This window comes from Lonchura striata, chromosome 12 (genome assembly GCF_050655825.1).
Source record: "Lonchura striata isolate lonStrDom1 chromosome 12, ASM5065582v1, whole genome shotgun sequence".
Classification (NCBI taxonomy): Eukaryota; Metazoa; Chordata; class Aves; order Passeriformes; family Estrildidae; genus Lonchura; species Lonchura striata.
Window position 1 is genome coordinate 22,487,993 of NC_140714.1, and position 23,980 is coordinate 22,511,972.

General features: G+C 45.5%; 2 protein-coding genes across 10 annotated transcripts in view; one reads left to right on the plus strand and one right to left on the minus strand.

Annotated features, from left to right (window-relative positions):
• Positions 1–14,545, minus strand: part of LOC110478256 (nuclear pore membrane glycoprotein 210-like) — a 27,373-nt gene extending 12,828 nt beyond the window's left edge. For 4 of the 5 annotated variants that reach the window (XR_014958217.1, XR_014958215.1, XR_014958216.1 and 1 more), the window contains exons 1-3: positions 14,405–14,545; positions 5,965–6,096; positions 5,621–5,779 (exon numbers count right to left, since the gene is read on the minus strand). Coding sequence is in view for 2 of the 5 variants with exons in the window: in XM_085590840.1 (XP_085446966.1) it covers positions 5,621–5,779; positions 5,965–6,096 (291 nt within the window). In the remaining 3 variants the exon portion in view is untranslated. Of the gene's footprint in view, positions 1–5,620; positions 5,780–5,964; positions 6,097–6,393; positions 6,561–14,404 lie in introns of all 5 variants that reach the window. The other variant, XM_085590841.1, reaches the window with a different exon arrangement.
• The window catches only part of HDAC11 (histone deacetylase 11), a 22,246-nt gene continuing 12,369 nt past the window's right edge, over positions 14,104–23,980 (plus strand). The window contains exons 1-5 of one of the 5 annotated variants that reach the window (XM_021544797.4): positions 14,104–14,296; positions 14,385–14,630; positions 16,137–16,285; positions 18,310–18,410; positions 22,192–22,308. In XM_021544797.4, coding sequence (XP_021400472.3) covers positions 14,181–14,296; positions 14,385–14,630; positions 16,137–16,285; positions 18,310–18,410; positions 22,192–22,308 — 729 coding nt within the window. In that variant the 5' untranslated portion in view covers positions 14,104–14,180. Of the gene's footprint in view, positions 14,297–14,384; positions 14,631–14,906; positions 16,286–17,206; positions 17,455–18,309; positions 18,411–22,191; positions 22,309–23,980 lie in introns of those variants that run through there. The other 4 variants (XM_085590837.1, XM_021544798.4, XM_085590839.1 and 1 more) reach the window with 4 other exon arrangements.

Genomic DNA, 23,980 nt, shown 5'->3' on the forward strand with positions numbered 1-23,980 from the left:
TGTGCGGAGCCAACACCTCGTGGCTGGGGTTGCTTCCATCTCCTGAGGGAAAAACTTGGGAGGGTGTTTTCTGTTCTTGGAAGCTCTGAAGGGGAAGTCTCTGCCTGAGCATATCACACAGTGTCCAGCATGGGCACTTCCAGGAACACGGGATTTGCAGTGGAGCTCTCCACGCCAGGGGCTCAAAGACAGCCAAGACCAGGCTGCAAGGACAGCCCAGGCCATTGGCTTTGCTAGTTTTATTTTGTAAAACCAAAACCTCTCATCTCTGTACCAGAACAAGGTGTTGAAACTGTGGTTGCTGACACACGCCAAATCTCCTGCTGGATGAGAAAGGACTGGGGCTTGGGCTTGAGCTGGCACTGCTTAGTTACTTGAAAAGCTCAGACATTTCAACTCGCATAAGACCTGGACCTTGGAACAGACACATTCCCAGCAGCCCTTCTCCCTCTCAGGGGAGAAAACAGTCATGAACTACCAGTAAGTGAACATGGAAAAATTCATCATTGAATGCAAAAACCCCAAATCTCAATCAATTAAGGGGGGAAAAAATGACCTTTACATTGGCAGAAACACGATCAGAAAAATTCAAATTCCCAAGACCCCAGCCCCCATGAGCTCATGAACTGCATGAGCCCAAATGTTGCCTTCAGGGGAAGGCAAGGCGACCTGGTTTCAAGGAACAGCACGGCAGCCCAGTCTCCCCTGGGCCACTCGGGCCAACGACACACGCAGGCACCAGTGTGGTGGACGGTCGAAAGCCTTTATTATCTTATCTCATGGGTTTAAATAGTCTTGGGGGACTCTGCTACGTCAGGAGGGGTTGGTAGGGTCTCTAGGGTTAGTCAGGAGTGGAAAACTACTGGGTTAGGTGTGGTTACATTCTTTGGGGTAATGGATAACATGTTGCGGGGTGAGAGGGGGAAGGGGTCTTTCTTTCCGTCACATCCCGAAATCTTCCGTTCGCCTGTCCCTATCTACTACATCTCCCCCCTCCTTTTCATAAGTAACATGAGGTAGTCGTAGATATAGGCACTGGAGTGAGGTACAAACTTGTAACTTGGTAAGGAAAAAAGGGTTTTTGGTAAACCTGAGTAAATCTCGCAAGGTGAGTTTCGAAGGCTTTTTGCAGCTGACTGTGTTCGCACTTTTTGGTTTACAGCATTTGTTGCTGGCCTACAAACAGAATGTTTGCCCGTTCTAGACGGGCCTGAACAAACGAGACTAGCTTGTTCAGCAGGCATGGTCCTATGGTAACAGCTAAAAGCAGTATTGCCAGTGGACCTACTAGGGCAGAAATTAAAGTGGTGAGCCAAGGTGATTGATTGAACCAGGATTCGAACCAGCTCTGCTGGGTTTCCTTGTCTCTCTTTCTTTGAGCCAGTCTATCTCGGAGTTCTGCCATGGAGTCTTTAACGACTCCTGTATGATCTGCATAAAAGCAGCATTCCTCTTTCAAAGCTGCACACAGTCCTCCTTGTTGCATGAACAAGAGGTCTAGTCCTCGCCTATTCTGTAAAACTACTTCTGAAAGCGAAGAGACTGATTTTTCTAGATAGGAGATGGATTTATCGATTCTCTGCAGGTATTCATCGATGGTCATTTGCAGCTGAGAGAGTCCGTGCTGTTGGGTTGCGATGGCTGAGACACTTGTGGCTGTACCAGCTGCTCCCAGGCCGAGCAGCATTGCGATAGTTATATTTGTGATTATTTCTCTTTTGTGCAGTCTGTCAGGTTCTTCGAAAAGGTGGTACACTTTTTCATCTGAGTGGTATAGGACCCTAGGAACAATCAGAACTTGGACACAGAAGTCAATAGAGTCATTAAATTTGGCAAGGAACACACAAGGACTCACTCCGGATCGCTGGCAAACTCACATTCCAGATGCGGATGGGACCACCCACTTACCGATTTTTCTGTTGGGCTTGACAACTTTAGTGCAGAAGTTGCCTTTCTGCTTTGCTAAAGTTGCATTACCAAAACATTTGCCTTGTCCTGTGATTTGACTCAGGGTGATTCCTCTGCGGGGAGTGTCTCATCTGCACTGGTGGGGGGCACTGGCTGTGGAGTAACTGAAGGGGGTGTCTAAAGCAATGCCTTCGTAGAAAGGGGGTTTAACATCATAACAAAGTCAACAGGAGTTAGTCAGGTTCGGTTTGGTTTCGTTTAGGGTTAGAAAGGTAGTTTCTAGTATATAAACACAGGGGTGTTCCACGGGCTGGTGGAGGGTTCTATGTGACCCTTTTGCAGCTCGAGGTCGACCAGTTCTAGCAAGGCTGCTATTCGAGGCTTTGACAGGGGCCACTGCTCGACCCATACGGGGTCTGGTGATTTCCAAGTTAGTTTGATTGGCAGCAGTGGGTGTACGGCAGTGGCCCTTATTATAAATTTGTAATCTTGATTCTTAACATAGCAAGGATGTCCCTTCCTATCAGGGGTGGAGAGTTTTGCAAAATGTAGGGGTGGATTGCTACTGTTTGTTCTGGTCCCTTTTTTGTATGAAGCGTTATGGCTACTAATTGGGTGCTTTTCCAAGCTCGGGACGGCCCTCCCACTCCGTTCACTGGGGGGACTTCTTTGCATTGCCAGTGTCGGGGCCACAGTGCTTGGGGAAAAATCGAGCAGTCTGCTCCTGTGTCTGCCCAAAACTGAAGCCCTATGACATGGGGGTCCTGACTGCCATAAAGGCGGCACGTCTCCCACACCTTCGGTGGCTCCTTCCCTATTTTCATGGCCAGGGCCACCCAGGGGTCCCGTTCTGGGGCGTCCCCTGCTGACCCTGCGGCACAGGCGCTGCTTGCGGCAGTAGTGGGTACGAAGGTACCGCAGGCTGTGTTGCGAAATTCGCTGGCGAGGGTACGAAGCTGGCTGCCTCCCGTGGGGGTATGGGGTATAAGGGCGCCCCGTCCCACTGGGGGTTGGCATAGATGGGCTGCCTTGCATTTGCAGCGGGAGGAGGCTGGGTGCAGCCCGCACGCCCCCTCCCTCTCCCGTTTCCCTGGGGCCGGGACCTGCATTCCTTGGCGAGGTGCCCCTTCCTCCCGCAGCTCCAACAGGCTCCTCTCGGGCGTGTTTGGGGTGGAGGCGCCGCGGCGGGCTGCCGTGTCGGCTGGGGACAGCTTACCGCGATGTGACCTGCCTCACCACACTTGAAACACGCCATGGCACTGGTCAGGGTGTGGACGGCTGCCTGAATGGGTGTCAGGTGTTCTTCCCTCACTACATGTCTGATCATGTCAGCCAGGCTGGCTCCGGCTGGCAGGGAACGTAAGATATCTTTGGTGACAGAGTTGCACTGCTGGCGCAAGCAGTCAGATACTACGGGGCCCTTTGCCTCTGCCGGCAGGGTAGAGGAGTCTATTGCTGCCTGCAGGCGATCTACGAACTGCGTGAAGCTTTCGCTCTCTGCCTGCCTCACGGTGGACCACGGCGACGGCTTGGCTACGACCCGAGAAGCTGCACGAATAGCCTCTCTAGCAGCCTGAGTGGTCGCCCTGACCTCCTCAGCCCGCATCTGCGTGGCTTGTTGCTGAGGCGTGATCATATCATCGTGCTTTCCCATAAGCCTGGATAGAGTCGATCTGTGTAGTGGCTGCCTCGCGCCAGATGCTTGGGCTAATAGCTTTGTACAATTATCCTCCCATTCTTGTCTAAATACAATCATTCCCGCGCCATCAAGTATCATACGACCTATTCGCTCGATATCAAAGGGAAGCAGGTCGTCATTACTAAAAAGACCATCAATTAGTGTAGAGACCATGGCCGAATTGATTCTTTTTTCTGCAATGGCTTTGACAATTGATTGTACATCTTTTGGGTTTACCGGGGCATATACCCTCTGCTGGTTCCCTTCCGGGCCGGTGATCCTCACCGGGAAGGCTTGTACGGCGGCCGCTGGGGACCATTCAGCACAGGCTATTTTTATTTCTCCCCAGTCGGTAAACTGGGCTGGTTCGTATTGTGGCTGCTTTTCGGTGCGGCTTGAAGCTTTACTTGGTTTTGTTTTAAATTGCATTGGCTCTATTCTCTTTGTCTCAGAGTCCCAGCCGGCTCCCGTCAGCTCTTCCGAGCTGCCGGAGCTGCTGCTGGACTCCGAGTCGGAAGTCGAATGCCAGCGCACTTCCGGGGCTCGGTGCCGTTTTGTGCGGCTCCGACCCCGCTCCTCCCCCCGGGGGTGGCGCCGCTGCCGCCCCCCGGGCTCGCCCTGCCTCCTGCAGGGGTGGGTTTCTCCCTTATATGGTGGCGGCGTCAGGCGCCGCTGCCGATTGGCTCCGAGCCCTCTGCCGCTCTCCTCCTCTTTCTCCCGCACACGCGCATTAGCGAAACTCCGCGCCTCTGGGCTCTTCGCGCCGAGACTGCCCGCGCCCCGCCCCTCCCCTTGGCTGCCGGCGCCATTTTCAAAGGGGTATGGACGCGGCGTGGGCAACATCTCCTCCCGAGCCGCGGCTCCCGCGGCTCTGGCTTCCCCCGCCAGTCCCTGCCAAAAGAACTCTGCGCGCTGCTGCACCTCCGGTACCGGGTCACCGACCGGCGGTGGCGGGGCGGATGGGGAAGCCGCGGATTTTTGGGAGGTTTCCGCGGGGGGTCCCGGGCCCCGTCCCGGGGAGGGGGGCGACGCGCCGGCCCCCCCCGGATCCAGGCTCCCGGGCGGGTCACCCTCAGGGGCGGTTTGCGTTGCCTCCCCTACCCCTAGCTTGGGTGTAACCAATAAACACGTACGCGCTGCGCTCCATGTCTCTTGCTTTTCTATTGTTCTGCGCAGGGCTTTCTCTACTTTTCCCCACGCCTTAAGGCATTTGCCGCTGCCTGAGGATTTCGTGTCCTCGGCCAGCGCGGCTGTGCATTTTTCCCATATCTCCGGATGCAAAACATCCACAGGGCGTTCAATTGCCCCAAGCTCAAGCAGCCTTGCTATAGCAAGATAAAAGTTTTTGAGCTTACACTCAATTCCCCATTGCTTATGAACCTCACTTACGACCCTGGCAATGGCATCCATGATGATCGCGGGTCCTGGGACGTCTCCCTTGCCGAGAACACGGTCTCACCGGTCTGGCCGCTGCTCTTGTCCAGGCGACACCCGCTACCCGAGCGAATTATTCCCGGGCTTCGGCACCAGTTATGTTGCCTTCAGGGGAAGGCAAGGCGACCTGGTTTCAAGGAACAGCACGGCAGCCCAGTCTCCCCTGGGCCACTCGGGCCAACGACACACGCAGGCACCAGTGTGGTGGACGGTCGAAAGCCTTTATTATCTTATCTCATGGGTTTAAATAGTCTTGGGGGACTCTGCTACGTCAGGAGGGGTTGGTAGGGTCTCTAGGGTTAGTCAGGAGTGGAAAACTACTGGGTTAGGTGTGGTTACATTCTTTGGGGTAATGGATAACATGTTGCGGGGTGAGAGGGGGAAGGGGTCTTTCTTTCCGTCACATCCCGAAATCTTCCGTTCGCCTGTCCCTATCTACTACACCAAATGAGGAATATTATACAAACAAGAGTAAGGACTCAAAGATAAACCAAAGCTGGAACTATTCTGCATTTCAAATTCCTGATCTCAAATACAGACTTCAGTCCAGTTCTGAAGGAGATACTTCAACATGAACAACTGTGTAGAAAATTATCCCACCTGAACCTGGATTTCGTCTGACAGTTCTCTTGCCATGTTGTAGAGCTGGTTGGCTGCAGCATCAAGAACTTTCATGACAACTTTGAGGCCTGTTCTTCCCTTTACTCTGCCATAAACATCCACTACAAAGTTGTAGTTTGCAGGAAGCTGAAAATCAACCTTGGACAGGAGAAAGGGATTCAAGTTTGACTCATGGAAAGTGCAGACACTGGCACCAAGGTGCTGACAACTGATCCTGGCTTTTGAGGCAGTGGAGGCAGCAACATTCCCTGCACTGCCCTGAAGTGGCCGTGTCCTTTTCCCAAGCTGCACACACATGCACTGCACACACACACACACTTTACCTCACTGTGCCTTGTCCTGACCTCCAGGGTGTCCCTCTTGCTGACAGACCAGTGGAACGTTAACCCCGGCACAGCACTGCCGAAGGAGAACGGAGTCTGAGTGCTGGTGATGCCCGTGACATAAACTGGCATCTGGAAAGAGAGAAACCAGCCTGCTTAGGTAATGCCAGCATGCAAACCAAACACCTGCCCACAGCAAAGAGAATTAAACTTAAAATTAGAGTCTGATCACTTATCAAGGGATGGGGCCTCTTATGAAGAAAATGGTTTGGCTGCTGCTTATACTACAAGGATGCATCACACAGAAGAGTCAACCCCCAACTTGTCAAAAGTCAATTGTGATTCCTTCTGATTTGGTACATGCTCTACAAACACCCAACACAAGCATTTGAATGGTTTTATTTTTAATCTTCAAAATAGTTCATTCACCTGGAATCAATGAGCTGATATGGCTGCCCCCTCCATCAGCTCACAACCATGAGGGAATGTGCAGTTGTAACTGGTCCCATTTTCCTCAGCACTCTGTCTGCTGCCACCAGTGAGCATCCTTCTGGTAACTGTGATCAAGTGCAGGAACCAGAGAGAAATCTGTGCCACTTGACCAAAACACAGAGATTGGGAGAAATTATCCTTCCATAGTTCTGCCTCAGAGACTCACAGCAGACCTGGGGCTGACTTTAATGATTAGAGAGAGGCATTTCAGCAATGGCAATATCTGTATTTCTGGACAGAACAGACATGCTGGAGATTGTCAGTATACAAATGTTGGAAGCCTCCACTGCAAACACAAAGAAGATGAAAGAACACTTCTCCAGACTGAAGGATGCTGCTTCAGTAGGGCTTGAATCTCCAGAAATTTGGCACAGATGGTAAACTTGTTTTGAATTCTGATTTAGTATTACAGAATCACAAATGGTTGGATTGGAAGGACCTTAAAGTTCACCTCCTTTTCCCCCCTGCTGCTTTGAGGGCATTCCTTCTGCCCCAACAGCTCTGTGCTCACAACATCCAGCTGTGTGGAGGACCTGCGGGCTTGTTGGGTTGTGCCAGCAGGATTGTTGTTAATGTTGCACAGAAACCAAAGGTCTGCCTTAAAAAAACACCCAAACAATTTTCGTGGGACATGGATTTAGAGAGGGGACAGTGACTGACCCCTGGCCTGCTCCAAATTGGCAGACTGACTCCACTTGGCTTCAAACAATCAACTGTGTTGCAAATAAAGGCAATGCACGCATTGGGCAATTAGAACTTTCAATACATATTTAATCTTCTACTAGTACATCCCTTATCTTCAGAATACAAAGTGTGACTCTTGAGATGCAGTGGTGAATCCTCATGATAGAGGTCTCTCCTTGTGGTGACCCTGAAAGCAAGCAGATAGAACCTTTCCAACACAGCCTGTGTGTTAGAAAGTAGGCACTGTTTATTGCAGAGCTGGTCACTCAGTGGACTCCACCTCTAATCGAGTGCCCTGAGCTGTCCTTTTTGAGGCAGTCACAACACATAGCAGAGACATCAAGCAGCCTCAGATGGTAACTCTTTATTATTGAAGATGGTTGACCTTTTATACACTTTCCAATTGTTTATACTTCTGCCCTAACTATTGGCCACAATAAGTCAACATAACACTATTGGTGAAAAGTAACAGTGACTTCAGCTAACTTTCTAAAAATACTTTGTCTAGCTGCAAAGTTCCCTCGTTATCTTTCTTCAATTTGTCTCTTCTCTTAATCTCTTTAGTAACAGCCTTAGAGAAAGCCCCTTATAAGGTTCTTCTTACTTCTCAACTTCTTCTCACTCCTTAGCTAACAGGCCTGCTGGTAGCACCTTCCACACTGTGCGTTGGGTAAAGAGTTTTTATCACACACAGAATTCACAGAATCACAAGGTTGGAAGAGAGCTTCAAGATAATTGAGTCCAACCCATGCCCCAAACACCTCAACTAGACCATGGCACCGAGTGACACATCCAGTTTTTTAATACACATCCACCACCTTCCTGGGCAGGCCATTCTCTTTCTGTGAAAAACCTTGTCCTAACATCCAACCAATATTTCCCTTGGTGCTGCTTGAGTCTCTGTCCTCTCATTTTGTCAGTTGCTGCCTGGAGAAAGAGACCAACCCCACCTGAGCACAACCACCTTTCAGGAACTTGTAGAATGATAAGGTCACCTCTGAGTCTCCTTTTCTCCAGGTTGAACAACCTCAGCTCCCACACATGGAATACATATTCATTAGCACTACCTGCTTGTTTGATGTATATGTATTACTTTATTTTATCTATATTATAGTCATACCCCTTATTGAAAGTTCTCATGTTGTTCTTTGGGGTCTGTCTTCAACATCCTTTTAGGGGACTGTTCCTCAACTCCCACTTTTGAATAAGCACATTATCATTGTTTTGCATATACTTCCGCTTGGTCAGCCTTGCAGAGCTAAGCTTGTGTTCTGCCTGACTTCTGTTTGACTCAGTTACACCTTCCTCTATTTCTCCAAAGATATGGTGTTCTGTTCTACTGTCCTTTTCAGAGTGAAATGATGTTTTGTTCTGCTGTCCTTGTCAGTGGATACATTTAGATGCCATGAATTAAATCAACGATGGCATCACAGCGAAGCACTTGTCCAGTCACTTGAAGAGACATCAGAAAGAGCACAAAAAAGCACAACACTGGATGTGTTCATCAAGAACAATGATAAGTCAAGATGAACCTCAGATTTAGCCAGTGACACAAGACACTGACACTGAAGGAACTGAAACTCGGTTGTGACCTCCATGAAGAAATTCATGGTCAAACAGTGGCTCAGAAAGCAAGAAAAGCAGTTTCCTTCCTCACTGAACTGCAGAAACTCTGATTTCCATCTACACTGACAGGTACAGGTGTTGTCTGGGAGTGCTTATGCAGAGTTGCTACAGTGCTCTCATGTCCTAGAGAAATTAATGGCTTTTACCCACAGACAATAAACGCCCATAAACTCCTTCAGTTAATGACTGCAAGGCATTTAATTTGCCACTGGCTTTGCCTCTCTGTTACTATAAAAATAAAAACCAACCAGGTATATTGTATGACAGACACTGTCATACAAAAGGCACTTTGCATCTTTTGAAATGTAAAGCATCTGAATTTGCTTTCATAATTTCCAGTCCATACTTTTTATATTTCAGCCACCCCCTCTATTTTTACTTTAAATATTTTTCTTTTTGTTAAGAATTACCCTTTCCCTGAATGTATCATTGTTGTGGTTTAAAACCAGGTAGGAATTAAGCTCCATGGAGCTGCTCCTATTTCCCTAACCCATCAGGGGAGACTGAATCAAACAACCTCCCCTTAAACCCACGGAGCAGGCTGTGGCATTGCAGCGTGGATTTTATAGAGGTGAATAATTCTAACTGGAGCAGTAGGAAAGACCAGGCAGAATTTAACTCACTTTGACATTAATCTCTTCATAAGAAAAAAATAATAATTAAACTGGAGAGAGCAACAAATACTCTCCTGAATTTTACTGATTAGAATGGAAGACTGCGGAAGCAAAAATGGAAGTCTGGAACACTCAGCAGGTGAGCAGGCAGGGAGATGAATTGCTTGCACCTGTTATTTTGGTGACTTTTTAGGTACTGAGAGAAGCAATAAAAGTCTCTGCTCCCTGCTGCTGCTTTAAATCACCTCACACCCTGAATCAAGATGATATAAACTAACTTTAATGCAGCACTAACACAAGAAGGTGTTAGAAGGTGTAATCAGGGTTCCTAAATGAGAAGGATGGTAATTGCTGGTCATTGGCATCCTTCAGCTGACGAGCAGCCTACAAGCCTTAGAAATGAGAGAGGTTTTGTACTGCTCCGTGATCAGAACCTCTTTGTCAAAATATCTGCCTGTGGAATAAAAACAACAAATGAGTGGCTCCTTACACATTAAGAGGAGTTTTTCTGAGATGCTTGAAAAACATGTTTTTCTTTTGTTTTGATTGCATTTATTAGTCATATGGAAGATGGTGAGGAAAACAGAAGGGATCAGCTCTATCTGAAATTTATGAAGGATCCCTAGCTGTCAAGCTTCCTGAAAAGCAAGTATTTCCTGATACCACCTCTACTATTTTATATATAAATATATGCATATCTCATGGTTCTTCACCAGTAGGAATTTTTATTGCAATACAACTATGAAATGTTATCTTGTTCTCAGGAAAATAAACACAAATCACATGTGGGAGTGTGATGCAGCAGTACGTGTCACAACCAGATTGTGGGTGGTTTCTGACAGCTCCTCTGGCCCCACACCAGAACACCCCAGAGTCCTGCTGTAGCTACTCAGAGCTGTGGGCTCCTTGGCACTTCCTATTCTTGCTGCTGGGTTTTGCCTTTGCTTCACAGATCCCTGGCTTCCTGAAGAGTGTTCTGGGCACAAAGCAGAGCAAACACTGTGGCAGAATCCTGTCTCTTCCCTCTAATTTCTGTGACCATTACATCTACATCTGGATTAATAGTAATAAAGTCAATAAATAAAGCCAGTTATCTGATAATTTGTGCCTGAATTGTGTCGTCATAGTTAAGTAAAAAGTCCTATCTGGTTATCACAAGACATCCCTATCTAAACTTGTGAACACCTCATGGCACCAGTGAGAAATTTTAGCCGAAGGCCTTTGAAGGAGTTTCTAAATAGTTCTGAGCTTAGGAAACTCCAAAGCTTGGAATAACTCCAGGTTCTTTAGTACTGGTGCACATTGCTTTCTCAGCTGTGCTCAGGTGAACACCGAGACTGAAATTCTGCCAGGACATCTCTGGAGGCATTGTTAGAGTGCAATTTATGAATCTAAAACTAGCACAGAAACAAGAAAATAGTGAAAAACAGTAATGGATTTAGAAACATGCTGAGTATGTTTTGTGTCATGTTGGTTCTCCCCACGGGCCACGCCTCATTTCTTGAGCCTTGGACCTCTCTTGGGGCAGCAAAGGTGTTCCAAGTCATTGCAAGTGATGATCGTGCTGCTGGTAGCAGAAAGTCCCTGCTCCTGGTTATAAGTGGTCAATATCAGGCTGCCTGAGGCCCTGAGCAAGCTGATCTAGTGACTGACATCCCAGTCAGCAGGGGGTTGGAATGAGGTGACCTTTAAGGTCCCTTCCAACCCAAACCAGTCTGGGGTTCTGTGATATCTTTAGAACATAAAACTGCTTTTCCCTCCCCAGCCCTACTTCCATCAAGTCCAATACCTGTGAAGCAATGGTAAATGGGAAAGGTGCAGGAGGCCATCAGAAACAAAAATGTCCTGAAATCTGAGATTTATTGTTTTCCTGGTAGTCTAAGGATACTTTTAACCATTTTCTCAGTGTTTATTACACTTTTCCCATCAGCTGAGTTATGTGTTTCTTTTGAATATACTTGGAAAAGGTGGGGCAGAAATGTGTGTTGCACTTCACCACTTGCATATTATAAACAGACTAAATACCATTCAGATTATCAAAGCACTTAAAGATCAGAACAGGTTAGATATGTCAAAAAGAGCAGATGTTTACAGAGTATGAAAGTAAATCAAGTCTCATGGCTTCCTCTACTGGCCATCAGCTCAAGGCACTGAACTGAGTCCCTCCAGTGAATCTGAAACGGACATTTAAAGACTATTTTGGAGAAACCCTTGCTGGGTTTTGTATCATCTGAATTCTGTTGCAATAGCCCACATCTCTCATCTTGAAAATTGCACAGCACTGAAGGCACTGAGCAGCGATTTGTGGCTCATACCAAATTGTTAAGGAGTGAGGATTTCAGTTAGGTGTAATTCAGACAGGGAGACGGCCTTAGGCTAATCAGAGTGAAGACAACACTGTAAGGAAAATAATCTTATCTTTAAGGAATATTCAGGCCTTACATTTCCAGTGGCTCTGAGAAAGGGAAGAAAGCTGTATCAGTTTCTGAGCTATAAAAAGCACAGACCTTTTTCTGCTCTGCTGGATTACAGGAATCAGTAATTTCACATTTTCAACACATCACCGAAGAAAATGCCTGATCTCAGGCATGTCACACCATGGCAGATCAAAGGCCCCAGGATCAAAGAGATTAAAGTAGCATGGTCTCTCAAAATATTATTTCCTGTTTGAAAAACACCAATTATATTACTGTAGAAATTCATGTAATGAGTTACTATTCAAAATTTTTTATAGGAAAATCAAGCCTCAGTGTAAATTTTAACAATCTCTTTTCTATATGTTTCTTTACAAGTGTTTCATTCCTGATTTTATCAACAAATGTCTTGATGTTACCTGTTTCAAAAGCCTCAACTCAAAGAGGTTTGAAAGCAAACTATTAGTGACACGGCTTTTATGTCAGTCTCGAAGGTGCCTTGCCCTTTAATGATGTATAATTAGCGTCTCACAGCCGAACCCAAGGGAGCTGATTCACACTCTACGGAGGACAGGCTGTCGTGACAAGAGAGAGAGAGCTCCTTTGGAAGTAGCTCAGCTGCCTCCGTGCAGCGGAGGAGAGCTGCACATGTCAGGCCTGATCAGATCCACCAGGGTTATCCCAACTCCTGCAGGGTTTCAGCTCCAGGCACTAAGTGGGAATTTTCAGGGAAGTAATACTGTGAGTTTGCATCAGCTCTCAATTTGGCATCACATTGCTTCATCTGTAGGATTTAACCCAGAGGTTTTGTCAGTGATCCAGAGTCCCAACTTTCTTTGTGGCATGAATTTGCTAGCACTGACTTTAGCCCATCATTTCACTGTTTCTTGATAGGGAAAATCCCTTATCCTGTTTCAACATTCATCATGTTCAAGTGATTTAACCATCCCAGACCTTCACCACTTCTTGCAGTGGGCCCTTAGGACAAGAAAGACCTCAAGGGGCTGGAGTGTGTCCAGAGAAGGGAATGGAGCTGTGGAAGGGTTTTGAGGCACCCGGAGAGGCTGAGGGAGCTGGGAAGGGGCTCAGCCTGGAGAAAAGGAGGCTCAGGGGGAACCTTGTGTCTCTGCACAGCTCCTGACAGGAGGGGATAGCCGGGGGGTCGGGCTCTGCTCCAGGGAACAGGGACAGGAGGAGAGGGAACGGCCTCAGGCTGTGCAGGGGAAAGTCCAGAATGGATATTAGGAAGAATTTCCTCATGGAAAGAGTCATCAAGCACTGGGCTGCCCAGGGGAGTGGTGGAGTCCCCATCCCTGGAAGTGCTCCAAAACAATTTAAGACATCCAAGAAACATGGAAACTAGTCCATCAGTGGATTTTTAATTTAAGTAAGAGTATAAATGAAAATAAAATAAGAACATAGTGGAAATTAAGTCCCGTGAAGATCTTAAAACATTAACAATCTATGTTTGTAGCTTGTTAACTAAATACTCAAACTCTAATTAAGTCCCAAGTAGTTAGGAACAAGGAAGAAAAGGTAAATGTGCTGGAGGAATACTGAGTGAGCACACAAAGGACCAGAACAAAATAAATGTTAATTAAAAGATAATGTCAAAGCGATAGAATGTTTTTGTGGTGTTATGGTCTCCTGCTGCTAAATAAATACCAAGGTGAAGCCCAGGCATCCATCAAAACTGAATGCCAAGCCAAAGCCAATATATTTGAAAAAAAAAAAAAAGACATTTATCAGGGACTCTTATAAAGCAGTATTACTCCTCCAGTGAAAAGAGTGCTTCTGGGCATTCATCCTGGGATTCATAGATACTGCTCCTATTGATGGACTATTTTTCATCATATTATTGATTTAGCTATACAACTGTGTAAAAATGCTTGTTATATATATTCAGGCAGGATTAGTTAACTATGCTTAGAAATGGGGTTTTGACGTCAAACTCTTTTCTTGTGCGCCTGAATTCAGTGGTGTTGTCCCTGGGGTGAATCCTGACCTGTCAAAATCATTAACAGTTCTGTGTGGCAAGCACATTTCTCTCCCTGTCAGGATTTTTCATAGAGGTACACAGAGAGAAATGAAAGAGAAAACAATTTCTATTTCTGCTCCTTGTTTTTCCTATGTGGAATGTGTTTGGAGAATTGTTTACCTGGAGTGAGTACTTGATTGGATTCTGGTGAGGATCGTTTGAGCCTGATAGCCAATGCAATGCAATGCAATGCAATCCACTTGTGTCTGGACTCTCAGGATCACGAGTTGTGTTTAGAGTTAGAGTTACAGAAAGGAGTATGTAGTTTTAGCACCGTCCTTTTATATAGAGTTAGAGTTACAGAAAGAAGTATGTAGTTTTAGCACCGTCCTTTTATATAGCGTATTAATGTATTTTAGCCATAGTTATAATAAAGAAATTATTCAGCCTTCTCAATTGAGTCAGACATCGCCATTTCTTCCCATTGGGTTCGCCTGCATTTACAACAGTTCCGCTGCTGTTAGGTAGGATCACTGTTTCACCTTTGCTTTCTTCACCGTGCTGTAGACCTACTAGCACCTACCGGTACGAGCTGTCAATTCTATTTTACAGAGAGGATGGTATTTTCCTACCCAAAGACACCGTTAGTGCGGGATCGCCTCGAGGCCGTTGCGTTTCCCAGGTCAGCCCAGCGGCTCGTCCTGCACTTCCCTTCAGCGGCGCCGCCGGAGGTGCACGCCGCGGCCCGCGGCGCAGAGCCGCCGCTCCCATGTACGAGCCGGGGCTGGCGTGGGCCCGCCCCGGGCCGGGCGGGGCCGGGGCCGCCCCTTCCCTGCGCGGCCCGGCGGAGGCGGGGATGTGAGTACGGGCAGGGGCGGCCGCGGGGCCCGGGGACAGCGGCGGGACGGCCCGGGCGGGACGGCCCGGCCTGCACTGCCCGGCCTCGGGGCCACCGAGCCGCAGGGCCGGGCTGGGGCTGCGGCGGCGCCCGGAGCCCCCGCGGGCCCGGCCCGGCCCCGCCCCGGCGGGAGGAGCCCCTGGGAGCCCCTGGGAACGCGGTGTCCCTGGGAGCGGGGAGTCCATGGGAGCGGGGAGCCCCTGGGAGCGGGGAGCCCCTGGGAACGCGGTGTTCCTGGGAGCGGGGAGTCCATGGGAGCGGGGAGCCCCTGGGAGCCCCTGGGGACGCGGTGTTCCTGGGAGCGGGGAGCCCCTGGGAGCCCCTGGGGACGCGGTGTTCCTGGGAGCGGGGAGCCCCTGGGAGCCCCTGGGGACGCGGTGTTCCTGGGAGCGGGGAGTCCCGCCGCGAGCACCCCGGGCTCCGGAGCAGTGCTGCTGTTTTCCGGCCGAGGCTCCGGGCCCCGCTGTCCCAGCACCTTCCCCAGAGGCCGCCTTGCATCGCGGGGAGGGCCGCGGGAAGGCTCGGGGAGCCCTGGCTCGCAGTGTGGGCGGTGTGTAGGCGCCGGGCTGCGGGTCCTGGGGAGAAACCTCCATTGTCCTCGTGTTTCCTTTGGCTTGCTTCTAACAGGGTTTTCAAAGGGTGTTTCTGAACGTGTTCAGGCTGGAAATAAGGGTGTTTCTGTTTGTATTGTTCACCTGACAAAAAGACGCTTGTGTCTTGCACAGTATGTGGCAAAGCCTTTTCCATACTTGGCATTTCGGGGAGCAGGAGAGGCCTCGGCATCTGTTCTCTCCAGTGACGAGAGTTTGGGGCACAGAAGGCAACCAGCAGGTGGTGGAATAGGCTAAGTGTGAACGCAGAATCCCATCTCAGCCTTGGTTTGTCCTCCTGACCCACGTGTGCACACTGGTGTCCACAGACAATTGGTGTTTGTTTTGTAAACACAGAGCATTTAATAAATACTGGTGGATTGGCGAATGGCTTGTGAAGGAGGGCTGTGACCTGGCTTTGCTGTGTTTCCTGGTATTGGGAAAATAAAATTATTTGGAGGGGTAGGCAAGGAAAATATTGGTTAAAGGTTACAGGTGTGGCATCTGGTTCTGTCCTCTGCAAGTAAAAACCTAAGGCCTATTAGTTTGCTCAGGTGGTCACAAAGTAGTTTGTTGCTTTCTAGGAAAAGAGCATAGAAATCTTTCCAAGCTTCTATTGTTAGAAGCATCATGGTTTGTGTTTTGATACAGAAATTAAAATAGTAGTCTAGTCTGGGTGCACCTTTGAAGGTAGAGGTGTTGATTGACACATTTGGAAAGACGAGGGGAGAGAACCAAATGTTGCCATTTTTCTGTTGGAATTACCATATTTTGAATTACAAAGTCGGTATCAGGGCTAATTTGTAACTTGAGCCTTCAGTGTCAAACTGGTAGATGAGTTTTGAAGTGGTGACTGGTGTGTGTTTGCTTGCCAAGGCCTCACAGGACGGAGCTGTATGAGGATCCCCCATTGGGATGCTGGCCCATTGTGTATTCCCCAGACTACAACATCACCTTCATGGGACTTGAGAAGCTGCACCCCTTTGATGCAGGGAAATGGGGGAAAGTCATCAATTTTTTGAAAGGTAAAAACATAACAGAAGGTGTCTCTTAAACCAACATTTGCACAAAATCTAAAGAAAATTATGTGGTTAGTACAGACTTGTATTGGGCTTTTCAGAGACCTGAATTGCAGTGTGTGGCTTCCTATAGCCTTGTGCTTCCTGCCTTTACACCTGGTGTAGCAGGAGCTGGGGCATTCCTGTGGCTGGTGAAACACCAGGTGTTAATGATGATGTAACTTACTCAAGCTGGACTGCACACAGAGCTCCTCAGGCTGAGGGAGAAGTGCTGCTGTAGCACTTTAGTCCTTTCTTCAGCAGCCTCATCCTATTGCTCTGATAATGTTTAGAAAGAGCTTTGAGGTCCTTCTGGTACAGGCAGAGCTTTTTATGATGCTTCTAATTATTGCTGTTTAAACCATTTGTAGGATACAGGTAGAAATGCATTAAGGAGATAGAAATGTAAGATCCAGGGGCAGGATCAGGGCTTGTGAAATCTTGTAATCTCTTTATTTAAAGCAAGAACTTGCTCATTGAGGGTAAAAAAAAAAAAAAGGCTTTTTCTCTTTCCAGGACAAAGGCTGTTGTTTGTCCCAAAGCCAGACCTCTTTTTATGTGGGCCTTATGACTCCTTCAGCTGATGATCCTTTGCAGTTCAGGATTGCCCTTCCCACTGCAGGCTGACTTTTATTCTTTTAACTGAGGTCAAATAATTTTAACACTAATAACTTAGTAGCTGAGTTTTGGCTTTTTCCTCTACCAACCTTAAATAATTTAGTGCTGTGTTCCACAACACTTTTCTTAATTGATCAGAACTTTTGCCTTTCTGTTTCTTCTGTGTAAAGCCTTTTCCTCCAGCTCCTTTTCTGTGACACGTCTATTCTCAAGTGTCTCAAGCTTTCACAGAAAATCAGTTTTCCCAATTGTTTCACTGTCCTTTGAAAGGAGGAAGAAGCCCCAGGATGCCCCAGAGCACTTGGTTTGCTGTGGCTGTGTAGCAATTCCTGGCAACAGCTGACCCTCCCCTGTGCCTTACCACTGAGCAGATCAGCAGCGAGCATCTTTGCAGAGTCCCTTCCTCCTGGAGGAGGAAGCTGGCAGCAGTTTGGCTCTGTGTGACACCACTGCATGAATGAATTGTTCCTCAAGCCTCAGTCAGGAGAAACAGGAGCTGGCCAAAACAAATGTCGCAGGTGCTGTTCTTGTATAACACTTCAGAGCAAAATCTCTCACTTGTCAGAGTTGTTTTCTTTCTCCTCCAAGTATAAAATTAATGAAGAGATACAGGCTTAGGAGGCTACAACTGTGCAGCAATTAAATATCAAAATTTCCCTGGGAAGATTGCTGGGATTCCTTGTAGTTGTTTGTAGTGATCATGTGCGCTCATCCTGAATTCTTGGAGGAACTTGCTCTTAATAAAACTAAGTCTTAAAATAATCTTTCAGTCTCTAAGGATAAGAATTAGTAGCTGCTCTTTGTTTTTCATTGAAATTAGACTGAGGTAGGGGCTAATAGAAATATCCTAATTAAGCTTATTTGCTTCTGTGAACATCCAAGCCATCACTTTGTTTTGAATTTTGATTTATTACTTTATTCTTCTGTGATTTAGGGGATTAAATCCTAGTATAAAGTGTGGGATTTCTTAAAGCACGTTAAAATAATGGTGGCTATTTGATGGTGCAAGCACCAAAATTTCCCCAGTACACCAAGCCCTAAACTGTGAGGAGTGGTGTAATTCCTGTGTATGTTCATCCTCTGTTGCTGCCTGTCTGTCCTTTCAGTTCAGAGAAGAACTTCCCATGATCTTAGCACACTCTGAAGACTTCTCAAATCAATATTTCTCAAATACACACTACCTGAACAGCTTACCCGTGACACAGGGTGTGTATTTGGAAAATTTTCAAACTATGAGCAACCTAAAGTCATTCCAGCAGTAAATATGACAGAGGAAGTTACCACACCGAGATCAGAGCAGAGTGTTTGGAGGGGGGACATGGGGAGCTAAGCAGTGCTGTACAATGCCAATTTTTATTTCTCTCCTGTTGCAGAAGAAAAACTAATTGCAGATGACTTGATTGTGCAGGCACGGGAAGCGACTGATGAAGATCTCTTGGTTGTTCACACCAGGCGCTACCTTAATAAATTAAAGGTGCTGTACCTGTTCATATGTTTTTCCTGAAAACTGTCCAGAGTGATTGTCAAAGGCAGTGGGTGTCTTGTACAGTTGTTTTAAATCACCCTTACAGATATAGAATGGTATCTTTTGATCACACTGATTACATAGTTATTGAGAATACTGAAAGAAAGCCACAAAAATATTGGGCATTTCACACTACAGAGGGGGAAGAGGGTCTACCATATTAAATAGGTGACCTGAAAGGATATTTCAGGGAAATTAAACAGACAAAATTAGAATGTCTGAGATGTCAATAATATTCTTGTTAGTGCCAGGGTTTTAGTGTTGAGCAGAGCAAGTTTTGTTGCACTGTGATAAAATACAGTTCTGCAATTGAAAATACAATAGAAACCACTAACATGGGGGTACTTTGTTGGATGTTTTCCAATGCAGGGATTACTTTATGGGGTTTGGGGTTATGTGATCTTGACAGAGCACATGTGTAGGGGTTCTGTGGTCAGTCTGCTGGGGGAGAAGTACTGGCTTCATAGTCAGACACTGCCTGGATCAGTGGAATATGGAGAGAATCAAAAGTTTGGTGTAAGGACATAACCAAGCACATTCTCTGTTGTGAAGGTTTCCAGAGCCAGCTCACACAGGACCACGGGGGGATGAAGAACATTCCTTGTATATTTCTAAAGGAAACATCAGTTTGTTTAACTTTGATGTAACTCTAAAGCATAAACATGTGAGATTTCTGGTTCTGAATCTATCCAGTCATCTGTGGGTGGAACTGGGTAGTAGATGAGTGCAGCTGACTACTTTTACTTGGCAACTCTGCTTGGAGGGCAGAGAATGGATCTGTAAGAAAAAAGAATCTTCCATTTCGTAATTCAAAAGAAGTTATTTTGCGTTACCCATGCCCTTCCACAGTGGGAGAGTCCTTGGATTGCTATTTCTGGAATGTTTTATTTTTCTGTATAAGTGATCTGTTATTTTTGTGAACTTTTTCAAGCTTAACTGCTTTTCTGAGTTCTCTTATGCTTCTTCATTCTGTGTTATGAAGTTACATGCAATTTCATGCATCATTAGATTTGATATTATTGCAGCTATTCTTGATATTGAACTTTTATTCCATAGAACCACCCACCTCTTTTTACTGAATCACTTCTTTGAAGCAGGGTTTAATGTGCATAGCTCAGATTGGAATGCAATAATATTTTTAGTACCTATGGGATGGCTTCACTTGTATAACTTGTGTTTTGTGGTGAAGATCAGCACTGTTGTGTGTATCCAGATGGGATTAACTGGGTGTGTCCTCTCTCCCGTTTCTTGAGAGAGTATTTCCTGCAAGTGTAGGAACTGGAAGATGTTGTATTGGTCACCCTAGCAGATTCCTGCCAAGCAGCAAAGATAAAAGTGCTTAGCTGCAAAAGCAAAATAACATCCTTGACATGCAAAAGCCCTGTGAAAGCTCTTTATTGCCTCATCCAAAGTCTACTGTGCTGTTTTTCTTTTAAATCCAGACAAATAGGTATAAATGGTATAGTTTTATATTAGATCAGCTGGAAAGAGTACAAAGTTGCTTGCCTTTCTCAGAATGCCCAGGTCTCCTAAAATAATGGATCACTTGAGTGTTCATTTAAAATCTGGACATGAATTTGGTAGGAAATTGCCTACACTTGCAAGAGAAGGTGGTGATTGGTGTCTTAGCAGCAGCTGAAAGGCCAGCTGAGCCTTGGCAGAAGAGAAACAAAAAGGTGTGCACAAGGTACTTCTGCTGCTGGAAATTAGGTCTGTATTGGCAGGAAGGGTCCCCCTGTTTCCCTTCTCGGTCCTCACAACAAAGTCTGGCCTTTTTAATTGAGGTGATTCCCCCTCAGTTATTCCTCTGAAGAATTTAGATCTCTGAGGTAGTGACTGGACTGTGGGTAGCTTGCTTGCAGTATTTTTCCACTTGCTATCTTTTTCTAGTGTTATGTAAAATAGTAATTTCTTGCGTGTCAGCATTCTGACCTTTGGGAAGGAGGTAGGTAGGCAATGAGGTCAGAGCCAGTTTCTGACTGTGCATTTCCCTTTATATTTATGAGAAGTTCTATGGTAACAAATGTGAACAAACACTGAAATGGAAATGAGGATAAAGCTGGTCTGGGAATTTGTTGTGGGGAGTGCTGGAAAGCAAAACCTGCACACTGAAGAAAAAAAGCATAAAACATTCCACAGATTTTCAGTCACTAAGTGGAGAAGCATTTCCCTTCACCTGTAGCTGCCCTCTTGAACCCCCAGACTTTGCTCCCAGTGGGTGACTCTCCCCATCTCTTGGAAATTGCTAATCCCAGTTCAGGCCCAGATGTGGGCAGTGAGTGGCAACAGGAATGGCCCCAGCTGTGGCCAGTGAGCCTGGGAGCCAAAACTCCCACCACACCAGGACCTATCACCTCTACTTAAAAACCTGCAGCTGCATAATTGTTGGTTTGTGTCCTGATTGCTCCCACTTCTCCCTGTTGACATTAATCTTATTTTAAACTTTGTTAAAACTTTGTCATTATCGTTCACATCTGAGTCAAATCCATTTTTTATCCAAATGTGACCTTTTCATTTCCATTTTAGAACAACAGGATTGAATATAGTTTTTAGTAATTTTTAAATAATGTGTTTATTCAAAAGCTAAAATGTCTTGCAAAGGGGCTTTATCAAGATTGACTGTACTAAAAATAATTAAAGCATCTTATGATGGGCAGCTGATAAGATGGTAACAGAATAAAGTCTTGCAAATATAAAAGTAGAGAGATTTTGAAATTAACTGTTGGCAAAATATAGTTAGGGCTAAGGCACTTCATGAACAATGCCACCCCTTCACCTACCCAGTAGTACCTGATAATTGAAATATTGGTAACTGGAAAGTTATTTTGAGTATCAGAGGACCCTGAGATGAGGATGTGATTGCCTTTGGTTCAAATTGCCCACCTGTACATGCTGCCAGCTATGAACAGCTCAGGAGTGGGGCAGCCAGTGCCTTTAGTCTCATTACAGTTCCTATTGTCACAGAAAATAGGATCTGTTCAGACTCTTTGTACATTGTGGCAAGTCCCTCAGTGTTTCATTACTGGTTGGACAGGTACATTCTTGCTTGTGACTTAGGCTTTGAAATATATTTAGCAGTCTTATCACTGGTAGCAGTGTTAGTGGAAGTTCTTTGAAGTAATCAATGTGTTTGCAAAAAAAAAGCATTTGCATATTGCAAATATTTTGTGTTCTAACCTTGAAGACTTTTGAACAAAATGTTTCCTTGAAACGTTTTCCAGAAGTGTTTAATATGTTAAATAAATTTTAATCAGTTCTCTATGCTAAAGTTTGTACTGTGTGTTCACTTAAGTGTTTGAAATTCTTAGTTCAATTGTCTGTTTGTTTGTATTTGATTCTCCTTGATACATCCTTTTGATTCCACACAGGAATAGATATTTTACGTTTGAACAATATATCAAGTGTAGATGAAGGGCATTTTACAATTCTTCCTCTCATTCTGAGGGATGTTATATTTTCTGAAATACTACCTTCCTGAAAAATTGCTGATTTATTACAGTTTGATACTAAAATCTGGAAAGTGATTATTCTCATAGTTAAAAATTTGAGGATGGACCTGCTTAGAGATCACTAATAAGAACTGGTGTGGTCACTTTCATCTAAAAATACTAAAACTCTTCCTAAGGACCCGTGAGCACCTTTTCAGTAAATAACAACTAATGAGAGAGCTAAGTGTCATCATCATCAATCCACGATACCTTAATTGGAACTGTCTTTTTCCCCTTTGCAGTGGTCATTTGTTGTGGCTACAATCACGGAAATTCCACCAGTTGCCTTTCTTCCCAATTTCATTGTTCAGAGAAAAGTTCTGAAACCTCTACGAACCCAGACAGGAGGAACAATAATGGTAAGGTGCTCTTGATCCACTTTTATCATGTTTAAATTTGCTCATTAAACACTGTAAATCTGTTGTGGTGTTTCTATAGCTGAGATTGTCAGCCTTGGACAGTGCTGCCATGCCAGATACAGGAGCAGGGTTTATTGCACCTCCTAGATGTCAAAGGTGAGTTAGGCTGGGAAATATGAAAGTTAAACCAACTTTTTTTAAGGACTGTTTAAGGATTTGAATTCTGAAAGAACCAGCTGGGTTCTGGATAAGTCTTTAGATGTATTGGATTGTGGTGATAGGCCAGGTAACAAAAGTGCTGCCTCCTTCAGTAGGCGTGAACTGGCAAAAGCAGAGATGGGGAGGAGGAGGGAGAAAGAATTTCATGTAGTTCAAGGTGTTTAAAAATGTTTGGTTGTCACTCAGAGCAGGTCCTGCTGAGCAGATACCTGCAGAGTTTCCTCTCATTACAGCCCTGCTATCACTGCAAGATTGTCACAGGAATGAAGGCAATGGTTTGAGAGAGGAACTTGGGAAGAATTTAGAGCTTCCTGATGCTCTGCCTTGGATATTCTTGACAGGAGCTCAGTGTGTGTGAAGCCTCTTTCAGCTTGCTTCGAGCTAGGCAATACTTTTCTCAATGCTGGTGATGTTTTTCACTGTGCTGGTGTTACCTTTAACTCCCAGGTGTGTGTTCATCAGTTAGAAATGTGCTCATGTAGAGGAGGCACCTACCAATGGTCTGGTTTTTCTTATGGCTTCTGAAACACAGATGCCACTCCTGGGATTCATTTTGCACTTTGGGATTCATCTTGAGGCCATGTGCTGTTATTTTTACCTTTTTTTTCTTTTAATTTTGAGGAAATAGGAGTGTACTTCAAAAGCAATTTTGATTCATCAGACAATAAAATTTATACAGTACAAGTCAGAAGTGCAATTTTCTGCTATTCCTGATGGGCTTGTTTATTACAAAAATTCCTGTTGAGTTTCTCTAGTTTTTAATGATATTTTAGCAATATGGGAAGATTGGGTTTTGGTGTGATCCCTAGGAAGTGTGATAAATTGCAGATAATGTGTTCTCCCTGGGACTTAATGAGTTTTATAGTTCAGAAACTGCAATCTTTCCCCAAGATCTAATTTGTGTAAGTTGGCATGATCATAGCAGGATCATGTTCACCATGCCAATAGTTGTTCTAATACTGAATTAAAACCCCTTAAATACAACTATTGGTTAGAAAGATTTCATAACTATCCAAACTTAATTTTGGATATGATGTGTAATTTTTTTTCCATGACTATGGACCAAAAAGAAATCAGTTTTAAATGTTTTATTTCCCCCCCTTTTTTTTTTTTTTTTAATTGTAACTAGTAATATCTTGAAGTAATATTACTTTTAACAGACCTGTTAAGGAATGCTGCACTTAAATGCTTGTTTGACTCTTCCTGGCCAAAATAATCAGGATTTTCAGTTAAAAGCCTTATCTATCTCTTTTCTGTCAATACTTTCTGTTCCCTGAATGTCAGTTGAGTTCAAAGGAGAGATAACAGGCATGGTTTTCCTTTACTGGAGGGGAAAAGATCAATAATAATCTATACCCCGTATGTTCTATAATATAAAAAAACAGAAGAAACACCAGGACAGTTCACAATGGAGCACTTGTCTGGTCCCATCCCCTGCTGGAAGAATGGTTTT